The 13,568-nt window shown below is 33.9% G+C and overlaps 1 protein-coding gene across 4 annotated transcripts in view; it reads right to left on the reverse strand.

The window, feature by feature from the left end:
- CLINT1 (clathrin interactor 1) overlaps nt 1-13,568 on the reverse strand; it is a 59,274-nt gene that overhangs the window by 3,842 nt on the left and 41,864 nt on the right. For all 4 annotated transcript variants that reach the window (XM_055325346.1, XM_055325345.1, XM_055325348.1 and 1 more), the window contains exons 8-10: nt 11,723-11,792; nt 4,708-4,782; nt 937-1,229 (exon numbers count right to left, since the gene is read on the reverse strand). In XM_055325346.1, coding sequence (XP_055181321.1) covers nt 937-1,229; nt 4,708-4,782; nt 11,723-11,792 — 438 coding nt within the window. The remainder of the gene's footprint in view (nt 1-936; nt 1,230-4,707; nt 4,783-11,722; nt 11,793-13,568) is intronic.

Consider the following 13,568-nt stretch of genomic DNA (forward strand, 5'->3'; position numbering starts at 1 on the left):
AGAATTACAACATAGCTGCAATTAAGACTGCGAATACATAGACTGACTTTATGTTTAGACCATATGAAAGAAACTCAAAAGAATAAATTGGCTTGGGCTTGTTTGGTGGGGCACAGCTCCATTTAATGGTACTTGTGTGCCTTTCATGCCCTTTTTCTTAATGTTAGGTCCAACTTCTATTATACAGAACAGTCACTTTTCTGCTTTCTTCTCTTCCTCCATCCTAACACCCAAAAGAGGAGAATCTACACATTAAAATGAGTAATTAGCATCATAAAAATATTCTAAATTGCTTGAATCAAAAACAGCAAGTCCCTGGTACAACTCAGACACACATATTCTAAGCCTGTGCTATCTGAATTCAAAATTAGTATCAGGTAATTTAGATTTCACTGTAAAAAAGGTGAATTTAAAAATTCCCATTTAGTTGTTTTCCTTTATGAAAATGAGAGTTGAAAGAACAGCCTATATAAAAATTACATAACATAGAGCAGCCCCAAATTGGGAAGAAAAGCATTTGTCATTTTAGAGAATGATTTTCTATATTGTTAATGATTGCTTGCAACCAGTAAGTGACACTTCTTTAAGGATCAGAGATTTTACTAAATAAATATAGGCCACGGAAGCAGTATCTCTATTCCTTCTTAAAAACTGCTAAGTACCAAATTGTTTATGAATTCATAAATTCTTAGCAAGTGCCACCTCTGTCCAAAGCATCATGCTTGGCTTTGCATGGACTACAAGAAGGGTGAGAAGTCCTTGCTCTCAAGACCCAAATGACTACACCATGGGAAAGAGTTTAAGTAAGGTAAATGCAATGTGCAAAAATAAACTACGTATGACTTATTTTTCTGTCTCATGCTAATCTACCATTACGTTAGTTACAGAATCGCAAAGATTTGGCATTGGAGTTTCCAAGGGAGGCAGACAACTTACCTGCGATCTTGACATGGGCAATCCGAGGCCTACAGTATTAGTGCTCATCATAGAGAAATTCATACTCTGGGAAGATGTCATGGTTGCTTGGGATGAACCCATAAGATCAAATAGGTCTGAAGAATTTGAGGCAGCTGGAGGTGGGCCTAAAGCTGGTTGTGAGCCACTAACAAGTTCTACAGCTGGCTGTGAGGCACTGCCAAAGAGCTCACCACTGGAGGCAACAGGGCCTGAAGGGGCTTGGTTGAAGGCACTCCAGTCACCAAAATCTCCGTTCCCACTTGTTGCTGTAACTAAGAAAGACGAGTAAGGTTAAGAAACTTTCTGAAATGTGCAAAACAAATCCAACAATCTACGAACTGAAACAAATTAGAGCTGATCTATGTCCATCCAGATTAGCATCTGCAGGTACCATCTCCATCTGGACATTATTTTTTCTCATGAATATTCCACAACTGTTAACAAAGTGGCAAAGGAAAAAAATCTACATGTAAAGTAAAATCCACTTCTTAGCAAGTCTGAAGTGATATACAGAAATTACAATCAAAACTTTCCTTCACATTTCTTCTCCCTAACTCTGGGAAACGAACTAGGGGTGGTGGAAGGGGAGGAGGACGGGGGGTGGGGGTGAATGGGTGACGGGCACTGGGGGGGGCACTTGACGGGATGAGCACTGGGTGTATAACAACTGTATGTTGGCAAATTGAACACCAATAAAAAATAAATTTATTATTAAAAAAAAAAAAACTTTCCTTCAATCTAAGATTGTGGATCCATCAAATATGCTGCCAGCTAAACAAATATGAGTTAGCCTAAGACCCTGAAAAGCAAGAAAGCTTAACAGGTTAAACTTTTTGTTGGGAGATTGAGAATCCTCATGCAAGGAGACGCTCCATAAAATCAGAGAATACAACTCATTTCACCCATTCATTATTTGGAAAGGCTCAAAGAGAAATCAAAAAACTACGATTTATATGGTCTCATGTAAATAAAATTCCAAATTCATGAGATTAAATTTATAAAGAAATAAAAAAGCATGGAGGAAAAACTCTGTAAAATTAAGAGTAGGGTTAGTAAATTTCTGTAAAAAGTTCTCACCCTTTTGGACATGCGTTCATTGACTGCACAAGGGCTGCAGCTAGTCATGGTATAACCTTAATACGGCGCTTGCTTCAAATGGGAGTGTTCAATTTATTTATTTAAACAAAAAGTGGAGTATATTTTTAAGAGACGAATTCAATGCTAATATTAAAAAAGGGGGAGGAGGAACTCATCACTACATTAAAAGATAATTATAACAAGTTTAAGATTTAATGCATTCAATAAACTAAAAAATTGATTATAGGTTAATTAATGGACTATATAGTGTTTAAGAGCATGGATTTTGTACCTTACTAGCTGAATGATCCTGGGAAAGCTATATATATAGCCCTCTCTCTGTGTCTCACTTTTAAAAAAAATCTAAGTTGTGAAGATTAATATAGAATAAGTGCCATTTAGGGTTTATTACTGTTACTATGGATTAATTGTGGAAACAATTCCTCTCCTGTGAGGACCAATGGCGCCAAAATCTCTTTAGGTATGCCACAAAAAAAGTGTTAAGTTTCTAAAATTCTGCACATATACTATTTAGAACATAATAAATATAAAGGCAATTGATACCGAAGAAAAAATTTTTTAACTAGGCTATGCATGACTGTAAGTAAATAAACCTTTCTTTAAGGGGACAAATAGATAAATAGGAATTAATGGAAGTTGAAAAAGCAAAGGTGAAGAAGGAGCTACACATAAACTGTCATCTGAAAGAGAATAGTATATATTTCCAAGTTAATTAACACCATCTCTTTGTACTCCCAAGTTCACTTACAACTTGGAAATATATTTTGTCTAGCCTAAAAAGAAACCAACCACTCCAATTATGCTAAATATCTAAAGAGAACAGTAATATTAAATCTGTAAAATTATATTTCTCTGTTACCATATTAAAATGTGAGCCCCTTCAAAAGAAAATAATTTAGAAATAACTTAGAAAACCTATGCTCTACCAACAATTTAATACAAGAACTGGGCTAATATTCATTACCTCAGGGTTTAACTAAAACAGGTCTTTGATCTTTACAAAAAAGACTGAATTAAGAGTTTCAGTATTAGTTCTATATATTAAACAATTTAAACTAATTTAAGAAAGACTTGCTGGGTAAAGATAAACTTTATGCTGATCTCCTATATGCCTTGATCTATAAAAGAGAGTAAGAATGGAAACTGGGGCAAAATGTGTTGCCCCATCTGAAAACTTTATCTGAGATGATTAATCATAGAAGGAAGAGATTTCTAGTGGGGCATATATTGTTCAGAAATGATTAATCATTGTTGCAACAGTTTCAGCCCCTTGCGTAATGGTGATCAGGTTATATTAATCACACGCATACAGATGAAGAGATGTATCACTTAGCAACATTATGATATTCAAATTATTTGCATAGTAGGCAACTTTATATACATAAAACTTTGAGAATCACATAGGCGGTCTATAAAATTAGGGCAATGTTTATCTTTCACTTGATTTGCCTAAAGTAAGGTATTAACCCTTAGAAGACATAACTACACTTTTAAAATGAAGTTCATTACTCCACAATTCTGGTTTCTGGGAATTTACACAAGTAGGCTATCAAAATAACCCCAGATGATTAAAGCCTACGTATCTTTGTTTCTAAATCCTCACAAAACTAAATCAGACATTACTAAATAGAAATTTTAATTCAATGAATCTATAGGCAGTAACTCTGCTTGAAATGAGTAAGACTAATTCAGCTAAATTACTTTTTTCCCTCATGTTTAAAATTTATAACTAAATTTTCATGTTGTTTCTCAAACTTCTGAGTGACAAGACTTTATACAAAAATACCCACTACAGCCAACCTTTACAACTTAACAACACTTAATAATGAACTTAGTCTCTATTTTACACACCTTTATAGACATTAGTGCTTCTATCCTTATAAGAACATTGTTAGATGGTGGGAGGCCCAGCACCTTTCCCAAAGTTAAACAGCTACCGAACTATATGGCAGAGACAGTAAGGTAAAAATATTCATAAAGAAAGGGGAAAAAAGACAAGAGCCTCACCTCAATCCTTGATGTTTAAATGTATGTTTCAAGTCTCCAATATCAAAACTTTGTATCTGTACATACGGCAAAGTGATCACTACAATAAATCAAGGGCATTTAAAATTTCTAATTTAACATGGAGGAAAGTTTTGCCTGAGGTTCAGCTGCTCACTCTTTAAGGATGTGTCAAAATGAAGTTGTTTTTACAGAAATGCTCGTAATATATCTAAATTACAAAGAATGGTTTTATGAAGATAGCTTGCCTAATCCTTGTATCCTTGGGATTGCATCACATAAGCTAAACATAGACTGAAATATTCTTCTTGCTAAACTGAGATTATTTATGCTTAATTACACTCTCCATCGTGCTGTCTCACTCCCCCCCCCTAAAAAAAAAAAAGCTAAACAAGAGTTGTTTATGAATAAGGCCAATTTTACTTAGGTGTGCCTGCTTGAGTAGTCTGCAACTAAATTAATTCGACACATTTAAGACAGTGACCCAATAAAATACCTTTGTGAGTAAATTCTTTAGGATTTAGGAATTATAAATACTAGAAGGAGTAAGACACCAAAAAGAAGCTGATTTGGTGGAGAAGGGAATTGTTTGGTCTTGATAACCTTTTCATTGTCCCTAGACTTCTGGCCACTCAAATTGTATCATACCTTGGGAAGGGAAATTGCCTGATGCAGCAGCTGAGCCAAAGTCAGCAAATCCTCCAAATAAATCAGCTGATCCTCCTAGAAATTAGCATGAAGAAAAGTTAAACTGTTAAAACCACAGAATAACCAATAGCAATTTCAGAAAGCCAGTTTAGCACCACACTTTAAAACTACCTAATATTAGAGGCTCCAGACCCATCATAGAAGCTAGTTTGTTGATCTAAGTTTTCCTGCCCCCATGTTCCTTTTAAGCTACCACCTCTTACATTCCTCAGTTCTTTATCTTGTAAGTAATTAACACTACATTGTGGTTAGTTATCCCTCACTTACATTGCCCAAACACAGTGTGGACCTGTGGTTTATCTATCAATTACGTTCTTTATAAGAATCTTCGGTGGATGCTAAAACCTGGGTAATATGTTGCTAGGGAATAAGATACTCACATAATCGCTAAACATCACCCCACAGATTACTTAGTAAATACAAAGAAATGAAGCTACTTTTACAATGAAGAAACTGAATAGATATCAACCTAAACAACTGATCAAATTTAATAACACTGTTAATCAGAGAAAATAGCATTTATGGGCCTTTTTATGCTGAAGGACTGAAAAGGAGGTCATCACTGTGTTAAGAATTCCAAATATTTAACCTGAATGTAATCATGAAGAATGAATCAGACCAATTACAAATTGAGGGACATTTTGCAAAACAACTCTCAAGACTCCTCAGAAGATGTCAACATCATAAAAGACAAAGAAGACTGGGACTGCTACAGATTAGAGGAGCCTAAAGAAAAATAACAAGTAAATGAAATGCATGATCCTTGACTGGATTCCGGATTTTTAAAAAGTGCTATACTGAAATGACATAATTGAGACATCAGGGAAATCTGAAAATGGCCCGTATATTTGACAATACTGTTTAAAATTTAAATTTCCCAAGTATGACAATTATATTGTGATTATAAAGGAGAACTGTCCCTGTTTTAAGAAGATATATACTGAAGTATTTGGGGGGCAAAATGTCCTGTTTTTTCCAATTTTCTCTCAAATGGTATACAATAAACAAATGGTATACAGTAAAACAAACAACAAAAATGATGTAGAGAGAGATGAAGAAAATGTGGCAAATTTTTTGGAGGCTTAAAATTTGTTTAAATAAAAAGGGAAAAATATTTGAGGTTGATTTGCATAAAAATCGGTTTTAATAGCTATACAGGAAGAAAAATGAATGCAATGATTTTGGTGAACTATTCGTTTTCTATTGTCTACTCCATGAACAGGCAAATACTTGCATTTTTAATACATCAAAAAATAACAGCTTTTTACTACTTCTAGACTGGCATTTTTAAAGAGGTGAGATCCAAAGGTTGCAAATCAATTTCTGTGCGCATAACAGCACATTCTCCTACAAATTTTTATTTGTAAACACTATGTGGATAATAATATTTACTCTTACCTATAATTTGAACAATATTACATTAAATATTAATATTCCATTTCTGTCCAATTTGGTTATCAATGAAACAGCAATAGCCAAAGGATCTAATAAAACTTTAAATAGCTATCCTTATTTTTCTTTGTCCTTAAAGATTTCACCTCGTAAGAGTCACAACCTTAGAGAAGTTTAGAGCAGCAGTTCAATTATGGTGCTTTTAGTGTTATGCGAACATTATATAGGTTACATCACAGCTGCTTAGCCTGCAGTGCTTAGAAACTAGCCAGGTGGGACTGGAACATCTGGGCTGCACTCAAATACCACCAGGGACGGCTTCCAACATCTGGTGCCATTTCTGAATTGTCTTATCGCTGCAAGACACTCTGCCCCATCTGCTACACTCAACTGGGTTAATTAAACTAGAACCATCTTCCCCTCCTAATAAATGGCCAGCAGTAATAAAAGGAACAAATCAGTTTCTGATACATGTATACCTGGTATTTCTATTTAATGCACATTTACTGTAATCAACTATCAGCAAGCATAACAAATTTCTCATTTCTTTACCTCACTTCAGATGCACATATTCACATAGGTCCTTACTCACCATGCACTAACTCCCACCAAGGCCAAGGTTCTCCACACTCCTACCAAAACTAGAGCTCATCTCACTACTTTCACTTTATCCAAAGGATAATATCACAGTGATTTGTTTTTCTCTTTTTCTCTTTATACATAATCCTGATAAAATGTGGTGAGGGACATAAAAGATCAATGACCTATATTTTTAAACTATATAAACAAACACATATATTAATAAAAAACTAGCAGGGAAATGAACATTGCAAATGGTGCTTTATATTCATAAGTTTGTCTTCTGTATTGTTCCTTCATGTTAAAAATATTGATTAAAGTATACTGCTAGGTAACAGAATGACAGTTAATCATTTACTAAAACATTAAGGGATTTGAAAATTGGGGGTTATTTTAATTTGCTTCATCCAGCAGTGAATAAACATCAATATGCAATTTATTATGCTAAACAAGCAAATATTACACCTCTCCATTCACACTGTAGGGAGTTTCATTTCAACATAGCCAATTTAAGAATACTGCAAGTAAAGAATAAAAGCACACATAAGTATTTTGCAAATAGAAGCCAGCTTTTCTTAAAAGGACTTAAGTTTTCTCTCATCTTTTGAAGTGCCACAGATTATGCTTCTACTTGGGTTTTGCACAAAGTTTTTAACTCTGAAAACTATCTTAACAATTTAAACTCTCCATTTTTCTCTTTTAGGAAAAGTTGCTCTCTCCTAGGAGGGACTATCATTACCTGTATGTGTGATGTTATTCATACCAATGCCTTAAGTCCAACAGAAATTTTCAATACTGAAGCATTTTACCAGATAACCTCTATCTAATGGAATTTAAATAAAAGAGTGTACCAAAAATTGCTGCATGTGGAAGACTGCTAAATTTCACAAGAGCTATCCTTCAAGATTCCCACATGAGAGCTGTCATTATAAATGAAGCATTTCCATCTGCCTTTTCAGGAATAGCAAGGAGGTTATTTACAATCACCAGCTGGGAACATGTATTTTCCAAAGCAATACTGCAAACAGGAAAAATACAGCTGAACTAGACAGTGCTTAAACTTCAAATGAAAATTTTCTTCAACAAAGAATTTAATCTAGATTACATTATAAAAAGCTGCTGCAAGAATTTTAGTAAATATAAAAGAAATGACAAAATGTAAAAAATTATAATGTATGATAAAGATTAATATATATAAGAAGTTTAAATATAAAATAGTAAGGATAAATACCCCCACTAAAAGAAATGGACAAAAAAACATGACTAGACAATTAAGACTGGCCTATAAAAACATGAAAAGTATTCAAATTCAGGCATCAAACGAATGCAAAATAAAATGAAATATTATTTTCTCCTTACCAACTGGATGGTTTTCAAAGATGCTATTCCAGTACTCTAATAGAGAAAAATTTGGAAAACAAAACAAAACCTAATCTCCAATCCGCCCCCAAATAAGAAACTGGTTAAATAAATTATAGTATATCTATACAATGTTAAGATATAAAGGAATTACAAGTCTGTGAAAAAAATATCAATGATCATAGGAAAATGGTCATGAGAACTTGGATGAAAGGTAATTCACAGAAAAATAAAAGCCTTATCAAAAGCCTGAAAAAGATCTGCCACGTAATAAATACTTAACATACTGACTGAATATATAGAAAGAGTAATTAAAAAAAAAAGAATATTCACCCAAATTATTACTCATCCAAGTCATGGTGAATCACTTGCTTTCCATCAAATTTCTAAAATGAGCATGCATGACTTTTAATTAGTGAAGAGAATATGTTAAAAAATACTTATTTTTAGTAAACTTGGCCTAAACTGAGACAACTTTATGGAAATTCTAATCTGTCAGTGTACTAAGTATGTAACAACATGGTTCATACTCATATAAATAACCTCAACAAACTTTTGTGAGTACTGTGTACAACGTAACAGATTCAAATACAAATGTAATCAACATTTTGGATTTGACATACCTTAATCTTTAAAACTATTTTTAAACTAAAAAAGAAATTCAAAACATATTGCAAGTCACATGTAATACCCTCTGTTTGTACTGACTTATGGTGTATTTTTCTCTTCAACCTCATTTATTGTTATTAGAGAGAACTTACAGAATGTATGTTAATCAAGACCTAAATTCCTTAATGAGAAAGGGACAAAGGACACAATGTAGATTTTTACAAAGGTGAGAAACAATAAAAAAATGAAATGGGATGTTTTTGGCATTCTAGTTTTAACTGCCTTATTTTCTAAATACTGTAATTTATTTTTAGAATGTTTACTTAGAAATGTACTATGTGTAAAAGCCACCAAAATATTTTTAGAGTACAGATCTTAAAAGAACATCACCATAGTAGTGATGAATTCTTGGTGAATGGGTTTCACACATATATTTAAAACTTGGAAAAGACTCTACAGTGATTTTACCACACATACTTTTGAAGATGTTAGCAAAAAAGGATGTACTAACATACACACAAAAAAAGAAAATCTGAGCATATCCTCAGAGGAAGTATTTATCTGGTGAGAGGTACAGATGCTGTCATATCTGCTTAGGTTTACAGTTCATGCCCATATTACATGCATGATGGTAATATTATAAGGATAGGCACATCTGGTAAATGACACCCAAATGGCATACCAAATAGCAACACTTAATATGGTAGATTCTCAGACTTTTTCATGTGTAGGTTCTAAAGATTTAATATCCAATATTTTTCCACTGCTGAAGTCAATTTAAAATACATTACTAAAGTATTTAAACAGAGATTTGGGATAACAAAATTTATGTACTGATAGAGGGGTTCTACATAAACTAGTTAAACATACTGTTTCAAATAGAAGATAACTTTAAAAGATAATTCTGATGTAGACTCGTTTGTTTTTACAGAAAATTATGATAAAACAAACATTAAGGCAAGAAACCTCCCAGATTTCATGTTAGACTTTGTCTCAATTACTGTATTAATATTAATTGCTACTTCTATTTAATTAGTCAATCTACTGTTTGCACTGGAGAAGAAAAAGCACTCAATGGTTCTTGCCAAGCAAAGGAAGCATGCTGGTATTTAATAATCCTCTCTGTTCAAAGTAATCTTGATATCACTGAAGAAAAAAGTTACATCACTCATCTGACCTTCCTAGTTAATTCTTCTCTGATTGCTCCATTAAAACTTTCCACAGATGCATGAAAGGGCTCCTTAATATTTCATGCCAGGAATTCCAAAGTAGTTGATATTCTGTGACACTCTATCTGTATTATATGACTACATGCTAACTAACAGTTAACACTACAGTTAGGATTTTAAGCATACAAAAAGATGGCGCATAAATTGTTTTTGGTTTTTGTTTAGGTTTTATTTATTTGATGGAGAGAGAGAGTGGGCACAAGCAGGGGCAGGGGCAGGCAGAGGGAGAAGCATGCTCTCCGCTGAGCAGGGAGCCAGATGTGGGGCTTCATCCCAGGACCCAAGGATCATGATCTGAACTCAAGGCAGATGCTTAACTGACTGAGCCACCCAGGCACCCCAAAGACGGCAAATCAATTGTTAAACAACTGATGCAGTTGTGGCAGTGGGCACGACAGTTTAATGAACAATTATTCTGTTTACAGAATAATTTTAGGAACAGTACGAGTTATAGAAAAAAGGGAAAAGAGGAACTGAAGAAGCTCAGAAACTTTGTTGAACCAGATGCCCCATGAAATTCAATCCCAGTCTAAGAATTTTATGATAGTGGGTAAGAAGGAGAAAACAGACTTTCTTTAATTACATGTAGTATCAATGAGAAATAATTTCCATCACAGACTTAAGCACTAACGTAATTTTTTTTCAAGATTTTATTTTATTTATTTATTCATGAGAGACAGAGAGAGAGAGGGAGGCAGAGACAGGCAGAGGGAGAAGCAGCATCCCTGCAAGGAGCCGGATGTGGGACTTGATCCCAGATTACGGGATTACACCCCAAGCCAAAGGCAGACACTCAACTACTGAGCCACTCAGGCGTCCCATCACTAATGTAAATTTTAAAACAATTGTTTTAAAAAATCATTACACATATCTAGGAACAATAGATTTATTTTGCATATTACTTATGTATCAATCTTGTTATCTACATTTCAATGTGAAATAAACTTTGAATAGGTTGGGAAAGTTCATCTTTAAACAGAAATTATATTTCTTAAGCTGTTTTGACTTGTAGCATAGGACTTTATTAGAACTCCATAATCATCAAATGCAACCTCAAATACCAATTACCTTGAAAACAATATATAGGGAATTACTTAAATCCGGCATATACTAAAAATCTAACTGAAGAAATCATTAATCCTATCTCTAAAATAATCTTGGTAAAGAGACTACTCTTTTGCTATAGCCTCCTTAAAATATGTCAGATAGATGGTTACATACTTTCATAGAATGCCCCTTTCCTCCAAAGCTCTCAGCATGTTTATAACCAGGTAACTATTTGTGACTCCTGATTAATGATTACTTCTTCCGCCTGACCTTCCTATGAGGGCGAGAACTTTGTTTCACTAAATATTATACCTTGAGCACCCACCCAGACCAGTGTCTGATTCAATAAATACTTGCTGAATAACTGAATGAAAAGTTTATATAAACTCTACCATAGCTGATGTTGAGAGCCAGAAATTAAGATTTAAGAAAAGACAATAAAATGGGCAGAGCACAGTACATTTTGCTTTTAAGAAAGCAAAGGACTCCATATACTCAGTACTAAGAAGTTAAGGAGACAGAGAGCTATTACTAAATTACTGGTCAAATATTTAAGCACTCTTCTTTATTTCAGGCAATTAAACAATTTTTCCCAAATAATGCTCAAGGCTCACTAATTTCACATTAAAAATAAATCCAATGCAAAAAATTATTTTTCATTGTATCCTTTATTTGGCATTTTGAAAAATTACTCTGAAACCAAGGTTACTGAAAAGAAAAAAGCCAATGTGGAAGCTTACCTGTTGATTGGCTGTTGCCATCAAACAGGTCAACAAGGTCACCAGATGACTTGCTGCTAGGCACTGAAGTCTGAAAACACAGAGAAATTAATAAGCTTATTCTACTATTTTTCCTAAATCTGCTCTAGTCATCTGATTCTCAGCTGAGACCCAAATACTTGTAATATAATAAGAGTACATTTAGTTTTCTGAAAAAAGAGAAATGACCTTGAAGTTTTATGGAAAGAGTGCCATTTTTAAGTAATTCTATCCTTAGCACTGTTAAAATCGCTAACATCTACACTGTTTTCCCCATTTCTTTTCCTACTGCATTTCACTCTGGAAAACATACCTTCCAGATGCCACTCAAATCTTAGTGTTATATATCAGAATCATATGAGAACAAGATCCTATCCAGCTCTAAAATTCCATGATTTAATGACTCTTTGATTACTGTTTGTACACCACACAAGTCATTCTATGTCGTTTGATATACCTTCACATCTAATTGCTTCACATTTATTTCCCAAACTAAAATGTGGGGCTGGAGTTTACAATGATTTTTCTCTTCCCCATAGTCCTAAGCGCCTTGGTGCAAATGTCCTGTGTGTTCAATACATATACAATAAATTACAACAGAATTGCTAGGCAATAGGGAAACACTGTAAGCTCCTACGCATGTTAATTTGAGCCCTAAAGATGAAAACCTATATGCTGGTTCAAAAGGTGTTGAGATTGAAAGAGATTAAGCAGTTGACAAACTTTCCAAAAACTCTGGCCTTTTTTTTCTTTTTGGAGGAAAAAAAAATTGCAAAGCTTACACTATAAACTGTTTATGGCAGAGTGAAATATATTTAGGCTATACTACAAATTGACATTTAAAATCTTTTAATATACAAAAATATTAATTAATCATTAAAAAAAAGTTATACAGTGTGGCTGATTTTCCTGTGCAACCTTATATGAGTTCTCCCTTTAACAGTTATATGTACTGAGGCTTTAATTGTGACTATCTACCAGACCCTGTACAGTTGTCAGTAAACTAACTGTATCTACAGCAGGGGAAATCTAAGACCACAAAGGACAGAGCCATTTCCCCTCTTTAATAACTACGACTAAAGTTGAGTTTTAATTGAAGTTTTCATCAAAACTAAAAAGATGGGTACAATTATACACAGATGATATCTGGCAAATCTTGACAGAGGAATTGTTCTTGCCACTAAGTATGACTAGCTTTATTTTTAGAGTTAACTATAATTTGTAGGACACATACATTAGAAAAACATTTTCCCTAGCTTTTTGCTACTTATGACGCAAAGACACAAGTTGGGTAAACACTAGTGGGGAAGACTGACAAAACACTAGCTTGTGGCCAGGTATCTAGTAGGTGGATTTCATTTCTGTGGGTGAATAAAAAACAAATGAAGAAGGTAGAAGGCAGTGCTGCTACTAATCAGTAGTGACCATCAGGCAAATAAGACTCCCTTCATAGGCAACATCTCTATATAAAAATGAGACCATTTCCCCTATATATCAATACTTGGTCCTCTTTTGTCATTTCTTACATCTTCTAAATACTCCTCTATTTTCCTTAGTAAATCTCATCATGTTTGGCAACCAGTAATAGTGTCTTGAAGGAAATAAATGCACCATATTCCAACTCGCCACCTTTCCCAAATGAACCGAAAATGTCATTTCTACTTTCATAGAAAGTGCATACACAATCGTGCAGCAACTGGACAGGTTTCTTCCCCCAAAGAGATTTCTTATTATTAATGACTCTCAGTAATACAGGCCAGATGATCTATAATTAATATGATTGCCTAGGAATGCCCAACCCTATTAATGCAGTAATTCTAGAAGTAAT

Source organism: Nyctereutes procyonoides, unplaced genomic scaffold, assembly GCF_905146905.1.
Source record: "Nyctereutes procyonoides isolate TBG_1078 unplaced genomic scaffold, NYPRO_anot_genome, whole genome shotgun sequence".
Taxonomy (NCBI): domain Eukaryota; kingdom Metazoa; phylum Chordata; class Mammalia; order Carnivora; family Canidae; genus Nyctereutes; species Nyctereutes procyonoides.